The sequence below is a fragment of the Diabrotica undecimpunctata genome, chromosome 2 (assembly GCF_040954645.1).
Source record: "Diabrotica undecimpunctata isolate CICGRU chromosome 2, icDiaUnde3, whole genome shotgun sequence".
Lineage (NCBI taxonomy): Eukaryota > Metazoa > Arthropoda > Insecta > Coleoptera > Chrysomelidae > Diabrotica > Diabrotica undecimpunctata.
This window is the reverse complement of record NC_092804.1, coordinates 150,146,695-150,171,407: the sequence shown is the minus strand read 5'-3', so window position 1 is coordinate 150,171,407 and position 24,713 is coordinate 150,146,695. Positions and strand designations below refer to the sequence as shown.

Below are 24,713 nucleotides of genomic sequence, written 5' to 3'. Positions count from 1 at the left end.
TAGCATACTTATCTTGTTTCATGGTACTGGGTCTTCATTGGTATTGACTTTTCTATGTTGATAGTAGTTTGTCAGCATTGCTTTGAAGTTCAAAAACTGGTTCTGGTCTATTTCGTTGACAATAATAAGAGACTTTCTTGGAACCAATCTTATCAAGTTGGCCCAGTCTCTAGGGATATCAATATTGGCAGTAGTTACTCTTTTCGTTTTTTCTATTGCTGCATGAATTGAATCAGCTTCCATATGGGTGTGTCCTGAAAGCAAAAACGTATGTGTTATAGTCACATGTCGTCCTTCATTCCGTAAGTGTTAAATACTAAGTAGAAACATTACAGCAAGATACATATTTTTCTTTTGGCCTGGGCAACTTTCACTATAAAATATAATTTCTCTTATGCTCTCAGGAAGATTTTTCAAGTAAGCTGTAAGATGCAATTTCTTGACCACCACGGCTTGAAGAGTTTCATTCCATAAGTAACAAATGGTTGAGTTGCTTATAGCATTCGATTCAAAAAGAGTTAGGTTCAATGTCCACAGTGTTTTTTTTTGTAGAAGGAGTAGTTGTTTTTTAGTAACGTTGTAGGGAGACATTTTTGGCTGTCGTTTTCGTGTTCTCGTTAATTGAAAAGAGAGGTAACAAAAATCAATCTTGAGTTTTAACAGCTGGACTTAACTGGGTCTGATGACACCAGTTGTGGTTTACCAGATTTGCCAGCGAAAGTTGATAAATGGATGTGTATACCCTGACTTAATGATATGATTTAATACAATAATGTATCTTCTCCGCAAAATGATGGTATATAGAAACTGTATCGCGAAGCTATTCATATAAATATTCAAGGATTCTACAGTATTCACTGCCTTCCCTCTCTTAACCGTTTCCACCTCTCTCTGTTGTCCCATTCTTCATCCTTTAGGCCTCACTTACTTATGGCGTCGTCTACTTCGTTCCTCCAGGATTTTCTGGGTTGTCCTCTTTTCTTCTTCCTATTGGGTTATTCTCTTTATCCATCTGCTGTCGCTAGTTCTTCTTACATGTCCATACTACTTTAGTCTTTTTTGTTCTATATATGTTAGTATGTCTGTTTCCATTGATGTTCTTTGCTTTATTTCGTCATTACTTCTCCTATCCATTCTTGTTAGGCATTCCATCTCTGTTGCTACTATCTTACTGCTGTTTTTCTTGTTTATGATCCAATTTTCAGCCCCATATGTCATAATACTTCGCACTAATGTTGTATAAATCTGTGTTTTTGTCTTCATATTTAGGTGTCTATCCCACCATACTGAGTTAAGTTGTCGGATTGCTGTTCTTGTTTGTCCTAATCGTTGTGTAATTTCTTCCTCTGTTGTTGCCTTTTTCGTGATTATAAACCTTAAGTATTTGAATTTATCCTGTCCTTTGATTGTTAAGTTGTCATCAATCTGTAGATCTTCTATGTCTTCTTCACTTGTAGATAGGTACTCTGTTTTCGCGAGGTTAATATCTAGGCCAGCCTTGGTATATTCTTCTCGTAGTTTCTTCGTCATGTAGCTGAAGTCGTCTTGGTCTTGTTCAATCACTACTTGATCGTCTGCAAAGCTTAACGTATATAGGTATTCGTTCCGTACCGGTACTCCCATGCCTTCACATTTTCTTTTCCATGTTCTTTTCATAGCATTTAAATTTTAATTAAATAAACTAAACAGTAACAGCTTAGTTGTAGTCGTCAGCCAGTGCTGTCCTGCATTTCTATTAATACTAACTAAAAATACATAACGTAGTTTTACAAAGTCGATCGATGCCGATTAGCAAACATAACCTCAAAAAACGTTATCTTAAAGAAAGTCATTAATAAACTTACCTTTTTCTTGAATATTCAGCTCTTTACCGAGTTGGACAATCCTTTTACATCGATTAGACATAGTTTTAAACACTTAACATACGTCAATTAATGAGTTCAGCTACAGTGAATTTTGGGCGTACCACATTCGGCGCTCACTCGGTTACTTTTCCGGTGTCAACAGAGTAGGAAAATATTTTTAGTTAGAAGGGGCGATGTAGACTTAGGCCATTCTACAATGAAACAACCTCTTTAAACCCTTACCTATGTCTACTGTGGTCGTTTTTATAAAATATGAAACATTCTAGTAATTTACATTGGCCTTGGTGGAATTTCCATACAGTGCTTATGACAGTCCATAGACTTAAGATCTTTCTACACAATAAAGTATTAATCTTTCTCAGTAAGAATCAGGGCCAAACTCAATTTCGAAGAATTTTGACATTGGCCCTTTTAGAACCAAGCCACAGAAATATATATTTCGCCTACCTAAAATAATTTCATTTTCACTCAAACATAAATGCCTTTAAAAATTTGTCACCTGGGTTAATAATTTTTGTTTAAAAAAAAAGATAATACCAAAAAAGGAAAACACTCAATTCTAATTTTTACTGCATATAAACCCACTCCTTTTAAGGAAACGTTACTAAAACTTTTGTACGAATTATCTTCTAATGACCAACAAACTAAAAGTCGAGATATAAAAAAGTATGTGATGAGATTTTTAATAATTTGTTTTTGGGTGTAAATCAATGTTATTTTTTATGGTTTTTAAATAGATCAGTGGGCGTAAGGTATTAATAGTTTTAATTCCTGCAGGTGTTCATATCTGGATTGTTAAGTTTACACTTATTTTCATTTAATTGGCAATTTGTAATTCTGCATTAGTGATTTTTCCTATCAAAAGTTACGCAGAAGTTTTTGATGCTGCCCCCGTCAATGCTTATAGCTGTCCCTTATTTTTTTATATTCCCAATATTTATCTTAAAGTACAGTCTATGTAGGAATAAGTAATACATCCCCTTTTTCTTCTTTTTCTCTGTTGAAGATATAGTCTTTGATAGTGCAAAAAATAATATGCAGAGCTAATAAGAAAAGCTACTTTTTGAACACGGTATTATTTTTCCTAACTGAATTTGCATATCGACCAAGATTGTTTCGCTTCCCGTATTTAATATACAATATAGCACAATTTGGTTTTATTGCAATTTTTAGTTTTAATAAAGTACTTTATTACCAATATAATTTCAGATATGGTTATCCTGGGAAGAAGTGCTTGCAAAGAGCAATATGTGAGGCAGCTGAATACACTACAGAAAATTATGGCGTTCTTGGAGACATATTACACATTTTGTTAACGTAAGTTGGATGTTATTGTTAATTAAAATAAATTGTTTAAGGTTCTTGAAACAGATTTGAATCGATTACTGTTAGAACTTTAAACAAACAGTTAATAATTGATTAGTCGTTTATTACAGCATATTTGTCATGTAGTTAATAAACTGTTTCTTAATCAATTTTTTTAGAATTTTTGGTTTAGAAATAAAACAAAATAAATTTTATTAATAAAGGGTTTAAAAAATGTCTGATAACACATGTATAATATACTAAGTGACAGAAAATCCGAACACCCATTTTTTTTAATAAAATTTGAAATACAGGTTTATCTTGGTAAAAACAATAAATGATTAGAATTGCAGCTTTACTTATCACCACAATATCGCATTAGGATTTTTTTTTTCTAATTTTGTCAAGTACTAAAATTTTTAACTTTTACGTTTAGTATCAATTAAATTTTAGCGGTGTGCGGTTTTTGGTTTTATCTGAAAGTGGTTTGCAATTCCTACGGTATGAAAATGGGCAAATTTCCATCAACTGAATGATTTGATAGGATGCAAATAATTGGCCTAAGAGAAGCCGGATTTTCTTTTCGGGAAATTAAGAATAGACTTTAGAGAAGTTAAGATGCTGTATTAAGATGTTAGTGAGTACTGCATCAAAAATGCCGGCCACTAAGATCAAGAGGGCGGCGCCGAAAAATACCAGAACGTCAATATCGTCACCTAAGGTTAGGCTCTCATCACTAACGTGGAAGTAATGCAGAGAATAGGCAAAAGCAAAGAAATAATCTTCACCGTAAAGAAACGAAAGCTTGAGTACTTCGGACATGTCATGAGGCATACTAAGTACCGGCTGCTACAGTTAATAGTCCAAGGAAGAATCGACAGTAGGAGGGGACCAGGAAGAAGACGACACTCATGGATGCATAACTTGCGACAATGGTTCGGACTAACATCGACCGAACTGTTCAGAGGTGCCGTAAACAAAGTCAAAATAGCCTTGTTAATAGCCAACGTCCGAAACGGATAGGGCAAAGGAAGAAGAAGAAGAAGGTTAGGCTCTAAGCGACTGTTTTTTTACTGTCAGGTATATTTCAAATTATTGGTTTGTAGAAAATGGCAGGCCAATTTTTGGGTTACGAACAATTTATCTTCGAATTTGCAGTTTGGGCCTTTTTTCATTCCGTCCACATTGGGTGCTACCTGTTATCCCTGAACATCGACGTAATTGTGTTAAATGGTTCAGAGAACAATTAGCTTGGGACCAAGAATGAAATTTCTGCTTCTTTTTCTTCTTCTTTATATGCAATTCTGCTTGTTCATTGGCGGAATAATACCTCTATGAAAGATTGTCACTCCATCTTTTGCGCGGTCGTCCGATACTTCTGCCGATTGATGACTTATCTCTTGCTATTTTGACGACACGGTTCTCCTTCATTCTGCTTTTGTGGTTATTCCATTTTTTTCTTCTATTTTGTGTCCATTACCATTGTACCCTTACATTTTCTTCTAATGTCTTCACTTCTCTTTCGATCTCTCAGCGGATTTCCTGTAATTATTCTCAGTACTCTCATCTCTGCTGTTTCCAGTAGCCTTTGCGTTGTGGCTGTACTATCTTGGCGTGGCGTCTTTGTACTATCTCTTACTTCTTTGTTTCGCTCTCCATAGCTAGACAGTATAATTCCCAGGTATTTTATTTCCATTACTTGTTCAATACTTATGCCATCAATTTCTATTTTGCATCTGGTTGGTTCTTTGCTGACTACTATGGTTTTAGTTTTCTGAGATGAGATTGGCCTATTAAATTCTGTTGCTCTTATGTTAAATCTTTGGACCAGTCTTCGCAGACTATCTTTATCTTGGGCTATCAATATTGCGCCGTCTGCGTAACAGAGTATTGTTATTTTTTTCCACAAGGAAACTAAGTTTCTGTTGCTGGCTGTATACCATGTATCACAAAAAATGTTTGTTAAAATCCTTTATAAAAGGTATATAAATTAAAAAACCCAAACAGGCTATGCCATGAAAACAAAATGTTTTCGGAATCCATATTCCATCATCACTGTCTAGGTACATGTTTTGAGCCACCAAATATCTGGGTAAAAACCCGTTAAAAGTTATATCTTACAATTTAGTTTACATTATTTAGTCTTTTACATTAGAATGTTTAAGTTACCAGTGGATATGATAACATGACAATGTACGACTCCACATAAAGTTGCTGGTCCTGAGACGAAGTGTCTACGAGGACTTGATGATAGCAACTGTTCATCAGTTCATTAACTGATCATCATCATGCAGCATCTTCGCAGGCATTTCATCTCTGTTGCTACTATCTTACTGCTACTTACAAGTTTTGTACCAAACCATATGATTCTGATCCGGTTCAATAAATATTTGTTGGTCCCTTAGTTACCTATATTTGATCTCCCCTAGTATAAGAGATTATTTTTGTCATAGATAATTTGATTTTGTTAATTTTTTTAATAAATACGTGTTCTGGTATCATTATATCTGAGTTCATCTAAAAGATAGGTTTTTTAATTATTGTGCCAGTGATGTTTGTGTGAACATAATGTGAACAGATTATTGAAAACATACAATAATTTTTGTGAGAGACAATTACTGACTTGAAATGTCCTTAATGGTGTTTCGAATTAACGGAGGGTTTATAAACCATTTGGAAATCGTCTATATTGTACTGCGCCTGGAAAATATTTTTAAAAATAAGTTCATGTTTTGAAAAAGCAGTTCCCTTCGCCTTAGCCTTAACCCTTAACTGGTCCGGTACTATAGTAGTAACGTAACTGGTCCAGCGTCGTCTGCAAGACTACTGTTTCCAAGAAAGCAAAAAGCACACAAAAAGATTTTTTTTTATTAAAAATATATATTACAAACATATATGTTATATTTATATAAAAATTAACGTATTAGATTTGGGTTAAGAAAAAAATATTAAACAAAACTTAAATCCATACAAATATTTGTTAAAAAGTACATAGTTTTGTAAAGTAAATAAAAAAAAAATATAAAAAACAACATGAAAAAAAACGTATTGCCCGAATGAATGTTCAAACTACACACTGGTGTGTTTACAGCACCAGTCAAACTTTGCAATTTTTATATGCAATTTTTACATAGTGGTTTTGTACATCCCAAACAAACAGGATTTTTGCAACGCAAGCGCAGGTATTTTGTTATCCTGCGCTTTCTACTAGGACAATAACTGCAATTCTTGCGTTTTTTTTTTAAATAAGAATATCCGTCTTATTGTCCTCTTGTTTTTCTTGAACTCCAAATATCTGACTAAATGTAATGCATAATTGACGTGGAATGTTCGGCAGTGTCATTCGTCTTTTCATGTGATCTTGCACTAACTGCATAGTCAACTCCAAAGCAAAAACACTTTTTTCTATTATTACTGGATTTTTTTTGTAGCACTGATGTAGAATGTATGAATTTGCTATAGAAATGTCCAATACGCGGAAAAAAATTGTTACGGGTCATTTTCGGGATCGACGGCTTGACGTGCTTTCGGAGCCTTTCTCATCTAGGGAATCTGTACCTTCCTTATTCTCAATATAATAAAAAACAATTTCTGATTTCTTAGTAGAGGAATCACTATAACGTCTCTTATGCATTCAAGATAGAATTACTGTAGTGTTTCTTACTTTTCCTACATGAAAAATGAAGGTACATTCTTCTCTAAATCCATAGATTATTGTCCCTTCAGTTCTATTGCTGTTGGGCACAAACAATGGAGATATTTTAGCCTGATTTTTTTTCAATGTGCCCACATAAGTCAAACTTTTCTTTCGCAAAATATGTACCAATTGAATATTAATCAATATTAATCAAGAATACCAATTATCAGCTGTGATTTTCAGTTGCTACCAAAAAGCGATTCAGCTAAATGAACACAGCTTGTGTACACTTTAGAAGTTTTTTGTACTCGTTACTGATACCAAATCCATATGTCTTTTCCGCTATAGATATAAGCATTATACAAATAACCATTAGGTACATTTTGAGTCCGTATTTAGCCGGTTTGTTAGGCATGTATATTTTAAACCGACATTTACCTCGAAAACTTACAAGCATTTTATCAACTGTGGCAGATTGACCAAGTCCATATACACTTTGACAATTTTCTATGAAAGTATTAAATATAAATGAAATGGCTGCAGTAGAATCATCTTTTTTGCATTCCTTCCTGTCTTTAGGATTGTCGAATCAAATAGCAACTAAAAGAACAGCAAATCTTTGCTTGCTTATGACTACTTTAAGGATTTATCTTTTACTTCCATCTGTTGCAAATAAACGGTCTATATTTTCGTGACTGAAATTGAAAATGGCAGTGTAAAAAGAAGTCCCAAAATGCTCTTAACTCAATAGCATCTATTTTCTAAAATGATGGATAGAATAAGCAGAATATTTCTCACGCATTGCTCGTAATTTTGTCTTTGTGATGATGATGATGATAGTGTGTTTGGCATGGAAACCAGTCCTTTTGCCACAGATTTTTAAATGATTTGTGTTATGTTTATCAATTAAAAACTTGATTGTACTAAATTTATATTATATATCCGGATGCATATAAGTGATTACATATGAGTTCGTATATAGATTTCTGATTCAATGACAGTAGGTGGGTTATGTTTACTGGAAGTTGCACATTACTTTTAACTAGGTTTTCATAAAACGTAGATGAGAGTGCTTTATTTTTAATACATCCAAACAGGATGTGATTAACATCACACTGGGAAATATTATCGCATAAACACTTTCCTGATTCTATAATGTTTAATCTAGCCAGGTGAGCAGGAACAGCACAGTGACTAGTTTTTAATCTTGTGATAATTGCTGCTGATCGTTTAGATATATTATAATGGAATATGTGTGGTAATTCTGTTAGGGATGGTAACGTAGGATGGATCTTGTAATAATGATTATTTGAAGTATTCGCCAATATTTTCCATCTGTCTTGCCAGTTAAAATTTATTTTTTTAGTATAAAAATTGATTAGGTCTGATACTGTGTAAATATGTTCTTGTATACCTGAATGAGTAGAATCCTTAGCGAGCTCGTCTACTATTTCGTTACCTTTTATCCCGGAGTGACTTTTTGCCCAAATAAATGTTATATCTTTGTTTCTCATTTTTTGTTTAATGTCACATATCAGCTCACATGTTTTATGGTTTAACTCAGTATTATTAAGTCCACTAAGAATTGACTTAGAGTCTGAGATGATCACAGCATTTTGCAAATTTGCGTGCTCTAGCCAATCCAGAGCTTTCCTAATAGCTACCGCTTCTGCAGTGTAAATAGAGCAATGTGGAGGAAGCTTTATTTTAAGTGATTTGTCTTTGGAAGGAATATACACTGCAGACCCTACTTTCCCATCGTTCAGTTTAGAACCATCTGTGTAAATTATAGTTTTATTAGTATATTCACTCAATATGGAGTTCAACAGCTTGTTATTTATTTGATGTGAATCTGAATATTTGGGAAATATAATATTTAATTTTTTTAAGATTGTATTAAATTCTAATTTATAAAATGGTTTAATATAATTTGTAGAAAGTGTAACCGGTAAATCATTGGTTTCCAGAAAGGCATCTGCTAATGGTGGTGAATTTTTTATTCTCCAATAATTATTTACTAGATTTTGAATGGATAATTCATACAGCATACTTAGTAGGCCACTTGTTCTAGCCCTTAATTTTAATACATGTTTTGTTGCTAATAAATTTCTACGATATTCTAATGGCATTTCATTACTTTCAGCAAGTAACAGGGGGCATGGTGTTGATTTCATAGCACCCAAAGTTAATCTCAAACTTTTAAACTGAATACGATCTATTTTTAGTAAATGTGTTTTGCTTGCTGATCCGTATAACACACATCCGTAATCCAAAATTGATCGCACGTAGGTCCTGTAAAACATCAATGCAACTTTGGGATCAGCACCCCATTTCCTGCAAGTGACACATTTAAGAAGATTAATGCCTTTCTCACATCTTTTTTTTACATATTGGACATGTTTAGACCATAGTAATTTGGGGTCTAGGATTATACCAAGATATTTATACTCAGTGACAACGGGTATATCATATCCTGACAGGTGTAGACTATCAGGCGTACGTAACCTATGTCTTGTAAATATCATAATGGCAGATTTTTCTGGGGATATAGTAAGTTCGTGGTCTTTAGTCCAATTATCTACTAGTTTCATGATGTGTTCCAGGACCTCCACACAATCGTCATATGAATCACGGACGGAGTAAATACATATATCATCGGCGTACTGTATACATTTTATGGAATCAACAAAAATGTCGTGTATACTTGCCGAAAATATGTTGAAGAGAATTGGGCTTAATACAGACCCCTGTGGTAATCCTGTATGAGTTATTCGTGGACCATATAACTGATTACTGTGGTCTCTGATATATAAAGTTCGGTTGCTAAAAAGATTAACTATATTAGCGGATAAATTTGTGGAAAACCCCAGTTTGCATAACTTTGAATGCATTACTGTTAAATTAACACAGTCGTAAGCGCCTTTAAGGTCTAGAAAGAAACATGCTAAATATTTATTTTTTGAAAAATTTAGTTGGATATCTGTTGTTAAGTGACTTATTGCATCTAGTGTTCCCAGACCAGATCGAAATCCGTATTGAGGGCTTGGCAAAAGATTATAGTGTTCGACTGTCCAGTTAAGACGATTTTTGATAATTCTTTCGAAAGTTTTTGTTATACAAGACAATAGAGAAATGGGTCGATAAGACGATGAGAGAGTTTTGTCTTTGTTGGGTTTGATAAAAAGACATATAATTGTTTCTTTCATTTTGTCAATGTAATTTCCTTTCAAAAGCCAATCATTAAATATTTTTAATAAATGATTTTTTGCCTTATCGGGAAGGTGGTTAATTATGGAATAAGTAATATAATCTTTCCCGGGCGCAGTAGATTTTGATATTTTAATAGCTGCATCCAGTTCTTGGATGTTTATTGGATTTTCTAGTAATTTAAATTTACTGGAATTGCATATTGATACGTGTTTTAATTGGTCTTGAACGTATGGTGGAGCGAACTTGTCAAGTAACTCTTCTATTAGCTCTGTTGAAATTGGTTGTGTCTTTGAATGATAATTTTTGTTAGCCATTTTATTAACAAATTTCCATATTTTGTTGAGCGGTGTATTTTTATTGATAGTATTTACAAAGTTGATCCAAGATGTTTTTTGTTTTTTCATAAAAGCAACTTTTCATTTGGCTTGGATGTGTTTAAATTTTAGATAATTTTCAAGATTTGAGACAATATTATACTCTCGAAAAGCTTTTTTTCGACACGATATTAAATTTTTACATTCGTCGTCCCACCATACGGGAAGACCGGATTTTGGTTGAAATGATTTTTGAGTAATCATAGCAGAGTCTGCAGCTTCGCTAATTGTTTTTATTAAGTTATTAAACATTTCCAAAGATGTAACATCTATAGAATGAGTGTCTAGAAGGCATTTTTCTAAGTAATTTTCAAATATAGACCAGTTCGCTGAAGACTCTTTCCATTTTGTGGAAGTATGGATTGTTCTTGGGGAATATTTCAAATCTAGGGTGATTTGGATAGGGATGTGGATTGTACCTAGTGAGTCATTTAGAGGATTCCAGGTAGTAAAGCCTGTTAAATGAGGAGATACTAATGTTAAGTCTATCATTGAAGGACGTTCGTTTGGTCTGGATATTTTGGTTGGTCTTCCGTCATTGAGTAAAATTAGATTAGTATTGTCTAAAGCGTCAGCTAAAATATTACCTTGTGCACTATCCTGTATGGAACCCCACCTACAGTGATGACTATTAAAGTCGCCCCCAATTAAAACTCTGCCTTTAATTTGTCCAAATAAATTTTCCCAATCTTTGGATGAGACATATATTTTAGGAGGTTTGTAAACACATACTATTGATAATTTAACTTGTTCTAGAAAAACACCGCAAACCTCTATATTTGGATTATAATTTGTTTTGAATTTTATATCTGAAAAGGAAATGTTGTTTGCAACTAAAACAGCAACGCCTCCATAGCCATCACGTCGATCAACTCTAACATTATTAAAACCTTTAATATATAAATTTTTATTTTGTGACAACCAAGTTTCGTTCAGAAGAATGACATCAATTGTATGACTTTCTAGAAAATTAAGCAAATTAGTCTTTTGTTTTATAATAGATTGGCAGTTCCACTGAAGAATATTAAGTGTTCTATGATTCCCCATCACTATCGTTGTCTGATAAACAAGAAAGTATATTTCTGATTTCATTTTGAGTGACTTTTTGGAATTCAACTGAGACTAGTTTGGGGTCAATTTGTTTAATTATTCTTTCTAAAGCAAATGGAATTTCTTGTAGAATTTGTAATTGTATTTTTTCTTTATATGCTATAAACTCATTACGATATGGGTTAGGAAATATAGGATGTGACAGTGATTTTGTTTTAGAAGTTGAAAGAAATTGTAAGGCAGTTTTACATTGAGTCGGGGATATGGCTTTTCGTTTAAGAGGATTAGAAGTTTGTTTAGGTTTAGGAACGAATGAATTGTTTACTGTACGGTCATTTGCCGCAGTCGGGAGTTGGGGAAAGTTATTTAGGTTACTAAGCAATTCAAATTTATTATGTGTCGTGATTTTGGCATAGGATGGATTTTTTGCTAAAAACTCAGCTTCTTTAAATGTAGTATTCTCAATCGCCATTATTTTTTTAATATTATATTGATGTTGATAAGCTGGGCATTGTTTCGTTAGAGTCGTATGATCGTTTGTTTTACAGTGAAGACAGTATTGTGAGTTATTACAACGGGAGTTGTCTTCGTGTTCTTTGCCACAATTTTTGCATAAGCTGAAAGTGGACTTACACTGTCTGAGAGTATGACCAAATTTAAAACAATTTAAACACTGTACCACAGGGTATATGTATTGTTCAACTTGAAACCTTACCAAATCTAACATAATATATTGAGGAATAATATTTCCTTCAAATGTTAAAATTACCATTTGCCTAGGAACCAAAATAGTTTCATTATCTGAATCAATAAGTTTTCTTTTCATACGTCTTACCTCGGTTATTTTTTGGTCGGAAATAATATTATTCATCATATAATTTTCGTCCAAAAAAGTATCAACTTGTCTAATTATTCCTTTTTTGTGATTAAAAAAATTCGGAATGTAAGCAATAAATTTGTTAGAAATAATTATGTCGTGATTGACTAAACTATTTGCACAAGTGTAAGAATTAAAAATTACTTTCACTTTATTTCTACCGACGAGTTTAATATCGACAACATCTTTCTTAAAAAAGTTATTAATGAATAAATAATGACCTACTCGGACTGGTGATAAACGTTTAATATTTGGGTCGATGGACTCGACAAAAACAAAAAACGGGCCTTTATCAGAGGATTTATACCTATTATTTAAATCAAAACGGGCACTTACTGCCTCCATATTTTCACCTTTATCAGGGGGTGGCTTTTCGCCACCCGAAGAATCATCCATTTTTAAATATAAAGAACAATCCTACCTTGTTTTATTATTCCTTACTATTTAAAAAACTAACATATTCAAAATAGACAAGGATATCGCAGCCCCGCCAGCATGTTTGCTTTTGATTTTGGAATCGGTAATTTTATTACAATATTGTGTTTACGTATTTTAGATGAAGGGATAACTTCTGAGGTACACAACTTGTGTTGATTTTCACCATAAACATAGTTTTGTTTTACTACGAGACAAGATCCCAAATCGCCAGCTACGACAAAGAACAGGAGTGGCTGATGCAGTAGAGAGAGTAGCAACACTGAAATGGAACTGGGCAGGTCACGTGGCTCGAATGACAGATAATAGATGGACAAAGCGGATACTGGAATGGAGACCAAGAGATGATGCCTACCGAAGCAGAGGTCGTCCACCAACACGTTGGACTGACGATCTAAAACGTTGTCATAGGAATTGGATGCAAGAGGCACAAGATCGAAATAGATGGAAAATTATGAGGGAGATCTATGTCCAGCAGTGGATAAGCGAAGATTGAATGATGATAGTTTTGTTACTATCACTAACTGCTAATTCATCGCAATCTGCAGGCTCGTCAGATCCAGAAAACACCGAACATGTATCGTGTTCAGATTGAATGTTATGGTTTTCCGAAATATCGTCTTCATCACTGTCACTGTCACTTTCCTCATGGTACCACTTCAAAGGAGTTTTCCCATAATCGTCATCGCCGAAACGAACCTGTTTTTATGGCCCGGCCATAATTTCTAAAAATGCTCGACACACAAAAAAAACTACTCTCGAACTAACTGTAGTCGCAACTTTTTAGGAACTGAGAGAAACTTGTCGGCGTCTCAAATACGCCCACTTGTCAAGCTCCAATAGCTAAAGGATTAAATAGAATGACTTGCATGTGGGCGGTGCTAATTGCCAATAAGAAAGAATTAAAAATATTGAATAGTCTGTCAGACGACGCCGGACCAGTTAAGGGTTAAACTGATAATCTTAGTACAAATACCACTAGTCTTACATGTTTCTTATTTTACATAAAATTAGAATTTGTATTATTAAAGTTTTGTTTATTGTAGGCCATCCACATCCCGCAACGACACTAATGTAGAAGATTATGCAAAGTCCGAGGAATATGGTAGAACTAAAGGGAACTGCAAAAAATATAAGAAAAATTGTGGATTAAGTATATTGAACTTATTTAGTGTGATCAAAGATACATATTCTATGTACAATCCTCAAACCTTAAAGAAAGAAATTTCTATGCTGTAGTGTTTGACTTATTAATTACTACGTTTATTTAATAACATATTTTACGAAATAATGACCTGTTCAATGATTCACTGGAAATGTTAATTGTATTTAATACAGAATTTACGTGCAAATCATTAAATTTTATATCTTTGGTGCTGTTGGTGAAGATTGACAAATTAACATTTACAAAATTTAAGAATCCTAAAAAAAGCGATAATAATGAAATTTGATACTTGATACAATTTATTGATATAACCTCAAGGATATTAAGCAAATTAAAAAAATCCTTAGATACCACCACCCATTAAGACCTGACGTTACATATATGTAACGTTTGTAAACCCTTACAAAATTCTCTTGTGCGGTCTTAGTTCGGCTATTAGCAGGTTATAAAACCTATTATATTATAAAACCAATGTCTTTTTCCTTTATACAACAATTATATGTGTTTGTTTAGCTAATAGTTCTGTTTAAATGTTATTTTCCGAAACGAATGTTAATAGGCGTACGCAAAACCGGTGTTTTTTTTTGTGTTACAAGTATGTAATTCTAGGTTATTATGAAGCCAAAAAATGTTTACAGTATAGATTGATGATTTTATTTTATTAGAGAAAAAAGTTCACCAAAAGGTTATTAGCGACGGAACAAAATATATGTAACAAAATTAAATAACTACAGATTGATTATAGAAAATGTTTAAAGATCTTAGATATTTAATTAGACTATCATAGGAACACTCTGGACCTGAAACTTCTGCTAGAGAGTTCGGGATATTGTAACGATGTCTTTCTTGTTCATATTTAACACAATTTGTTAAAAAGTGTTCAACTTTTAATCGAACGTTACAATGATTACATATGGGTGGGTTATTCTTTGTGAAAAGGTAAGAGTGTGTTAACTTGGTATGTCCTAGACGTAGACGCGCAAGCACAATTTGTTCACGACGACGGAATCCACTGGGAAACATTACTCTTGATCTTACTTAGCTTACAATTAGTTTAAGACCACTCATTTCGCCACAAACACAACACTTTATTTTTAAAATAAGCTTTTAATACACTGAAAATACACTTATCTATAGGCTCCGAACAATCGCTTAAAATTGCCTATCGTGCAGTCCTGTCAGCTTCTTCGTCTCTCGTTACTCCGATTTGTGAGGGTACCCACAAAAATTTAACTCTTCTTTTATGTTGATGAGCTTGGGACAGCTGATATTTTAGTAACTTTTCAAAAGGATGTTTTGGAAAAATATGTTTTAATGAGTTTAGAGAGCTAAGGGAATCTGATCAGGGCTTTTATGAAGGTAAGTTCGTTAGAAAGTTTCACAGCACGGTATATAGCGTCGAGCTCAGCTGAATATGTGCTACATACGGGGGGTAGACGGAAAAGAATATTGTTTTCTAAGGAAACGATTGATGCCCTTACTCCGTCTTTGGACTTGGATGCATCTGTATACATTTTATAGAAGTCGGGGTACTTTTCTAAGAGGGCTTCGAAGTTTAGCCGAATAAGGGAGTTGTTTGTACTGGATTTATTGAAATGTGCCAGAGATGTATCACAGATTGATAAATCGATCAGCCAAGGCTCAGGATATGTAATATCCGAGAAGCAAACATCCGAAAATTAGTGTTTAGATTTTGAAGTATGAATCCTTTCATAATATGGGTTTTTAGTATAGCGAACATCTTGGAATTTGATAACATAATTTGTAAAAGTATTTTGATATATTGGTTTTGAAATATTATAAGCGACTGGTGGAACATGCGGCGGTGATGTAGCTGTGGTTCTCCTAGAAGAGCATAAATGCTAGGTACCGGGGAAGTTGGAAAAGCCCCTGTAATTAATCCATGACTTTTATAAAGTTCACAATTCACTCTAAGAAGTAAAGTGGATTGGTCTGAGCCCCAGTTTTTATTACAAAATCTTTTACATAATTACAGGAAAGGATGAGTTGTGAGATGTGATCTTTCCATGTAAGTTTGAATCAAAGATTAAACCTAAGAATTTGTAATGGTCTCTAAACTCTAACTGTATCTCATAGATTCTAAGGGTTGGGGATTGTAACAAGGAGCTTGAAGAGAATACAACTCCTATTGATTTTTCTATTGAATATTGAAAGCCTGTAAGGTGAGATCAATTTTCAAGAATATCTAAAAAGTTTTGAAGAATACAGGACATTAAGGAGATATTTTTGCCTTTAATAGATACCACTAGGTCGTCAGCGTATAAACGGGCTTGTAAGGGCATTGATGCTTTTATTTATTTATTTTTTATTTTTATTTGTCGTTATATACGATTAAAACAGATATGAAAAAGAAAATTATAGTTTCGTCATGTAGGAAATCTTAGGATTCCTAGCGTGAAAAATATAGTTGTTCGTTGACAATTTTGATCTCATTTTTTGTTTTAATTTCTGAAGGAGTTAGGCTCTTCAGAAAGTGTGAGAAATGGCATACATTGATATGCAGAGGAGATATTGATCTCCTGCATGTTTTGACAGACGAAGATTCTGCAAATGAGGATACTGGACGAACTGTGGATAAATTAATTATCAGGCCGGCAATTGAGAGCACAAGACGAAATTAAATGCCCACATTCAACAAGAATTTGTTTCCACTCTATTTTAGATAAACCAACTTGCAGTATATCTGATGAGAATGTAACCATGGAACAAGTAACGAATGAGTGTGAGCAAACATTAACATTTATACTGCCAGATAAAACAAAACTCAAATGACGAAAATATTAATTGTCTAACTAAATTATTTAATAAAATATACCACTTACAACAACGGTCAAATTCTTGAAGAATGCTTTAAATCTATCTTTTTAGCCTTACCCAAGAAAAATTATCCTAAATATTGCGATGAATACCGATTAATTAGCCTCATGAGCCACACTTTAAAAATACTACTCAAAGGTATTCAACAGCGTATATATAAAAAATGTGAAGAACAATTAGACAAGGCACAGTTTTAATTTAGAGGTGGAATTGGAACAAGATAGGTATTATGCGCAATGGCGGTACTATTACAAAAATGCAGAGAATATAATAAATACGTATTCATATGTTTTAACGTTTAGTAAAAACAATTTCAAGGAAAATGTTTTTATTAAATTTTGTGTGATTTGCAAAAGTCTTGAAGTTGTAATTGTTTAATTTACGTTTAATATGAATGCATGGTTTAATGTTTTATATCGTACATAAGGGCCAGCGTATTGTTGTACGTGCCTATCTAGAACGTGTATAGTTTTTAAACGGCAACATCGCTTTCTGTAAGGACAGCACTGCATTATTTTCGTGAATTCGACTATAGATATGACCGCGAAAAATTTCAGGAGGTTGTAATGTCAGCGTTTGAAGACAATATTGTTCGGAGATAGTAAGGGATTCCAACAGGAAAGTACCTAATAAAATAACCACCTTGTAAATTAAAAGAATTTCTTTGCAAACGAAAATTTAATTTTACCAAAAGATCAGGTGAGTGGGATGATTATCGCAAAGCTTTGATGGAATATAGTAGTCAGGAACTGAAAAGGGTCAAAAAAATCGTGGAGAAGGCCTCTTCCGAAAATCAATGATAATTTATATAGAAACTTATTAGCCCAGTCTGGTTATACAAAAATCATCGATTTCACGGCAAAATGTTTCGCAGATATCTGAAGCTTTTAAGACATAGGTGGGGGTTACTAGATGACGAATAGATAAAAAGATACTCCTATTTTTACCTTGCGTTTTTTTTAAACAATAATTTATACCATTTTTTTATATCAAGAATATCTTTATTTTCCCGTTTTTTTTAATTAAAATTGATAAATAATTTACGGAGATATTTGTAAAAAAGCAGTTTTTTTTGCACTAATGTATAAATTTAATTAACTTTTTTATTAACAAAATAAAATGTTACTAATATATTTCAACATTAAGGAATTACAGTCCTTTAAATTTGTGCGAAATTTCCCCCTGATCGGTCAAACAGTTTAAAAGTTATTCAATTTGTTTATCCCTGGGACTAATTATTTAAACCATTGATCTTGCCCTATGAATGATGCTAGATACATTAAACAAATTTTATAGGATTCTTTAAGACTTATACTATCTCAGAAGTTAAATGAATATTGAGTTTTCATCGAAATTATTTACAAAATAAACGTTTGAAAAAGGGGTATGTTTTTTACTTATAAACAATTATATTAACTTCTATATTTTTCAAGCTACAGACTTGTACGTACAACCATTAGATAGCTGGTAAAAAAACTCACATTTCACAAAAAAAATAAACCTTCTATGAACAATAGGAACGAAGTTAGCGACAATTTTTTTGTTAATTATATCTCCATTGTTTATAAACATTAAGAAGTAGAATTTGTAAAAATTTTGAATGCAAATCTAACCTTTATATTGAATTTTATAGCTATCAAATTCATCCAATTTTTCAAAACTTAAAACCTTTCGAAACGAAGTTACTATCGAAAGATCGACATAGGAAAGTGGAGGGGAAACTGTTTTAGCTCCTCGCTGCAAAATTTAATATTATAGTTACGGATTTATCATTTAAAAGCTTCAACAGTTCTGTAGGAATTTCATCAGGTCCATTTGCTTTTCCATTTTTTAGCGTTTCTTATTGCGTATTCTACTTCTTCTTTCAATATGTCTGGCCCAGTTGCATTGATTATCTGAGTTAAGTTGTTTCGATCGTCTTCAAATAATTCATTCGGGTATTCTGTCCATCTTTGTATTTTATTCTCTAGTTCTACAATAAGATTTCCATCTTTGTCTTTAAGTTTACCTATTTGGCATTTATTTATGCTCCCTGTTATCTCTTTTACTTTTTTGTGCATATTGAACGCATCGTACTTTTTCTCATAGGTTTCCATTTCTTCACATTGTTCTTTAATCCACTCCTCTTTGGCTTCTTTTATTCTCTTTTTTATGTGTTTATTTATTTCTTTGTATTTGTCTGGGTAATTCTTCATCTTTCTTCTATGTTCCATCAAGTCTAGTATATCTTGTGTCTTCCACCCCTTATTCTTTGTTGTTGTTTTCTAAGATGTTTCTTTCCTGCTGTTTGTATAGCTGTATTTATGTACTTTAATTTTTGGTTAACGTTGTTTGTATCGTTAATTTGTTGCTGCACTGAACGGAGGTTTTCATTTATTTCTTCTCCTGTTTCTTGTCGTATATTTTTGTTTCTAATTTTATTTAAATCTAGTGCCTTTCTGTGTGGTCTTCTAATCTTTTTTGGTCTCGCCTCTATCACAGTAACTACCGGGTTATGATCTGAGCCTATATCAGCTCCTGGTCCTGGGTACGTCTTAGTACATTTAACAGCATTATGATACCTTCTTGCTATCATAATGTAGTCTATTTGATTTTTCACTATTTTTTGTTTGGTATGTTGTGGAGATGTTTATGTATATAACCGTCGAGGAGGTAATTTGAAAAAGGTATTTGTTATTACGAAGTCTTCACTTTGGCAAAATTGAATCAATCGATCTCCTCTGTCATTTCTGTTTCCAAGCCCATATTTTCCTACTTGTTCTCCTACCTTACCTTAACCCACCTTGGCATTAAGATCGCCCATTAATATGTTAATGTATGGAAAGACTGACTTAATAAGTGAAGACAAACAACCTGCAACAAAAAGGTTCAGACCTGACATTGAAGTCGAATAAATGAACCAAATTTTAACTTTTAAACCAATGTATGTAAAGAAAATAAAAAAAGTAAAGTTCAATAAACATTGTAAAATTTATAAGGCAAGTGATGAAAAAATCGACTTATTTTATCAAAGCAGTAAGGCGATTAGATTAATATTGTATATCATATTTGTAAGAAAAATAGAATAAAAATCAATATTGTTAATTATAAAAATACAAACAATTATAATTAATATAAGGAATATAATAATATAATGTGTAAAAAATTACCTGAAATTTAATTTATAAAATATATAAGTATTATTACATCATTGATATAAAATGAAAAAACATATGTTGATTTTCCGGGATTTTCCGAGATTTATGGGGGGTGAAAATTATGTCATCATTATTAATACTGCGACAGACTATTCGAGCAAATTAAAAAAAGTAAGTATTTATGGTGAATTTCAAATGGACTCAATTTTTCCGAGTTTTCCCATATTTTCCGGCCAGTGAAAACTATGTAGTTATTCATATTTCGACGAGCTACCCCGGAATAAATAAAAAGAGGCTTGCAGCTGCAAAGGAAGCCGAGATAATGTAAATTTTTCGTACGTGTTGCAATCTGAAGTTCCGATGCCGAGAAAAAAACGGAGCTGAAACAGATATTCTCTCCACTTTCCTATGTCGATCTTTCGAAAGTACCGTCGTTTCGAAAAATTAGATAAATTTTATAGCTATAAGTATCAATATAAAGTTTAGATTTTCATTCAAAATTTGTGCAAATTTTACTTCTTAATGTTTATAAACAATGGAGATATGATTTTTTTTAAAAATAGTCACTTACTTCGTTTATATTGGTCATAGAAGGTTTTTTATTTTTTAATGTGAGCTTTTTTACCAGCTATCCAATGGTTGTACGTACAAGTCTGTAGCTTGAAAAATATAGAAGTTATTACAATTGTTTATAAGTAAAAAATATACCCCTTTTTCAAACGTTTATTTTGTAAATAATTTCGATGAAAACTCAATATGCATTTAACTTCTGAGATAGTCTAAGTCTTAAAGAATCCTATGAAATTTGCTAAATGTGTTTAGCATCATGCATAGGGCAAGCTCAATAGTTTAAATAATTAGCCTTAGGGATAAACAAATTAAATAACTTATAAAATATTTGACTGATCGGGAAGAAATTTCGCATAAATCTAAAAGATGATAATTCCTTAATGTTTAAATGTATTAATACCATTTTATTTTGTTAATAAAAAAATTAATAAAATTTATAAATTAGTGCAAAAAAACTGCTTTTTTGCAAATATCTCTGTAATTTATTTATCAATTTTAATTAAAAAAACGGGAAAATAAAGATATTCTTGGCATAAAAAAATGACATAAATATTGTTTATTTAAAATATAAGGGAAAAAATTTATAGACAAAAAATCAAATTTTGACCATAAATTATTGCTTAAAAAAAACGCAAGGTAAAACTAGGAGTATCTTTTCATCTATTCATCATCTAGTATCCCCCACCTATGTCTTAAAAACTTCAGATATCTGCGAAACATTTTTCCACCTTTTTTTTAACCAGACTGGGCTATATGACCAATTTAAATTATAACTAATTTTGATTTAAATTCAGAAGAATTTCCAATTTCAAAATTTTTAAACTGTTTGATTTTTCGACTAATTTCTGAAACAATGAGCCAAGCAATTTGGCTTTGCTTATTTGTTTCTAATAATGTTTGTTTATAGTATTTTTTAGTAGCAGTGCCTAGTAGTAATATAGTTAAATTTACTATAGTTTATTATCTAACTTATGCAACTTCTTTTGCTTAAAAAAATGACCTTCCTTAATTTATTCTGCTTTTTTTCTTTTTTTTTTGTATTGATTTTTAAAGGTTTACAGAAAATTTTAAATAGCACGAACAAGGTATACACAGGTGTAAATAAATAATTAGAGACACTTAAGTACAAGAAAAAATTTGTTGATTTGTTAAAGATAGAGATCGATGGCGACTAGAAAAACCTTCTAGAATGCTAAAAATCATTTTTTTACCTTACCTTAATAATAAAACATTAGAGCAGATGATTATAAATATTGAGGAGGTAAAGTAAAAAAATATTTGTTATTATCTCTAATGAAATACTTAATATATATTGATTTATAATATCAGCAATCGGTCTGCGGTAAATTTCACATTATTTTAAAAAAATTTAAATTTTTACTCTTATTGTTGTAAGTATTGAAATATTCACTTTGTTTACATATAATATTTATTCTAATAAATTTACGGTTTTCTCCTGAAGAAGTCACAAAATCGTGACGAAATATTGAGATATAGAACAAATAGAGTTTTATTACCTACAGACCGATTGCTGATACTATAAATCAATATTTAACCTTCCGCTACCGAAGGGGGGTACAGATTGTACCCCAAATTCGATTTTTCATAAATAATTTTTAAAAATGTTGGAATTTTGTTTAACTGTTCTAGTTACTTCTTCATTGGGATGTGTAAAAGCATATCCAACCATTTGTTTTCAATTTGACATATTTTTACCTATGAAAAGTGCAGCACTGTGCTTGGGGTACAAGTTGTACCCCCTCCGTCAACCACGGTACAGTTCATTGCGGTCGACGCCACTGACTAAACCAGACGTTTTGCGCACGGCACCAAACCTGTTGTTTGCAATAACACACAAATCAGTTCTGTGGATGACTTAGTGCTAACATACCGTTTTAATTTATCCATTTGTGATTACACGATTTACCGATATGTCGAAAAAAATAAAGTTAGACCTTCGGAAAGAACAGGATCGTGAAACTGCAGTGCAGTGGTTAGAGGAAAGTGATGATGATTACCTTTCTGAAAGAGATAGTTTATCGGATGATTCAGAATTAGATGATAATTTAGAAGTAGTGGAATATGAGCCTGAAATTCTGCAGGTAATTTTTATTTTTGTTTTATATACGATATTTCTATCTTGAGTTTATTATATTTTAGTCATCTGAGAGCGACAGTAATGATTCTGATAAACCAGTTTTGGGGGCAGTAGATTCCCCATTTATTTCCAAGAATAGTACAGTTTGGAAAAATCGTCCTTTACGACAAACTAGATGTCGCACAAAAAACTTGCTCGAAAAACCATGGCTTACAGAAAAATCTAAAAATGTCGCTAAAATTAGTGATTGCTTTAAATTATTTGTAGATGAGAAAATTGTAGAGATCATCGTCAAATGTACAAACCAGAAAGCGGAAAAATACTTTCAGGATTGGAATGGGAAAAATCCTAATAAAACAAGAACCTGGTTGCCCACTGATTCAGTGGAAATTTATGCGGTCTTGGGACTCTTGATTACGTCGGGTGCGCTAAAAGCCAATAGGGAACCAGTGCACTTTTTGTGGTGTCGAAACCCTTTGTACAGTCGATCTATTTTTCCGGCTGCCATGTCACGCGACCGATTTCTAGATTTAATTTCACTTATGCGATTCGATGATTTGAACACTAGAGAAGAACGTAGAAGTTCTGACAAACTAGCAGCTTTTAGGGAAGTGTTTACAAAGTTTGTAGAACACTGTAAAGAAAGTTTTAAGTGCCACTCTCATCTAACTGTTGATGAACAACTTGTAAGTTTTAGAGGTAAGTGTCCATTTAGAGTCTACATTAAATCAAAACCAGCCAAGTATGGCATCAAATTATGGGCTCTAGTTGATGCAACAATCACCTATGCTGCTAACCTTCAGATTTATACTGGAAAAGATGGTAACAAACCAGAAAAAGACCAGGGCAAAAGAGTAGTACTTGATTTGGTCTCATTTCTAAAAACTGGTTATGGCATCACTACTGATAATTTCTTTACCAGTGTTCCCTTGGCAAAACAACTCCTAGATCGACAAATAACATTATGTCGAACACTTCGAAAAAACAAGCAGGATATCCCTCCAGCCCTACTACCCAATATTTCTAGACAAAAAAAGTCCTCAGTTTTTGCCTATACTGAGGAAATAACACTGGCGTTTTACGTTCCTAAAAAGAATAAGGCAGTAGTTTTATTGAGTACAGAACATAACGACGATAAAATTAGCGGAGAAGAGACGGACTATAAGCCAGACATAATCTTGCATTACAATTCTACAAAAGGTGCTGTAGATACTATGGATAAGATGGTAAATGAATATTCTTGGAAAAGAGCCTCTAAGAGATGGCCATTTGTTTTGTTTCAAAATCTTCTAGACATGGCAGGTCTGAATGCACACGTACTGTGGACGACAAAGAATTCCATTCGTGCGTATGAAGCTTCTCACAGACGCAGAGAATTTTTACTAAACCTGGGTCAAGAACTTAAAAAGCCCCATGTCGATAGGCGACTACAAAGTCCACAAAAATTCCATAAGCGAATTATAAACGCGATGTACGAATTATGCCCACCGCCACCAAGGGAGAATCGCGAAAACGACGCCACCATCTTGAAATCCTCAGGGCGATGTTTACTTTGTCCACCCAAGAAGGACCGCAAAAGCAGAAAAACGTGCAATTCTTGTAAATTCTTTATTTGTGCTGAACATCAAACAACCACAACAATTCAAACAATAATATGTACAAAATGTAAAGCTAATCAAAAAAACGATAATTAATTTTTTCAAGACACCATATATTTTTTTATTGTTACTTATATTTAATAAAAAATACTTGCATTTGTTTTAATTATGTTTTAACTAAAATTATTGCATTATGTTAATATTTAATCTATAAAAATGCATGGGGTACATAATGTACCCCCTCCGTTAATGTACCCCCTCCGTCAACTACAAAACAACTTGACCCTTCGGTAGCGAAAGGTTAAAACAGTACGGTCGAAAATAATTTGAAAAATAATATATATATATATATATATATATATATATATATATATATATATATATATATATATATATAATATAAACATTTAATAAAAAAGAACATTCTTATTCGAAATGCGCCTTAAAATGAATTTGGAGAAGTTGAAAAAATTTTTGTTTGGAGAAGTGGAATCTTACGACGGTAAATATAAAAATACATGAGACATATTAGTGTATAATAAATAATTGTTAAG

At 32.6% G+C, this 24,713-nt stretch overlaps 1 protein-coding gene across 1 annotated transcript in view; it reads left to right on the top strand.

Annotated features, from left to right (window-relative positions):
- LOC140435047 (uncharacterized) overlaps positions 1 to 14,171 on the top strand; it is a 31,118-nt gene extending 16,947 nt beyond the window's left edge. The window contains exons 3-4 of the mRNA XM_072523735.1: positions 3,075 to 3,182; positions 13,800 to 14,171. Coding sequence (XP_072379836.1) covers positions 3,075 to 3,182; positions 13,800 to 13,992 — 301 coding nt within the window. The 3' untranslated portion in view covers positions 13,993 to 14,171. The remainder of the gene's footprint in view (positions 1 to 3,074; positions 3,183 to 13,799) is intronic.
- The last annotated feature ends 10,542 nt before the right edge of the window (positions 14,172 to 24,713 follow it).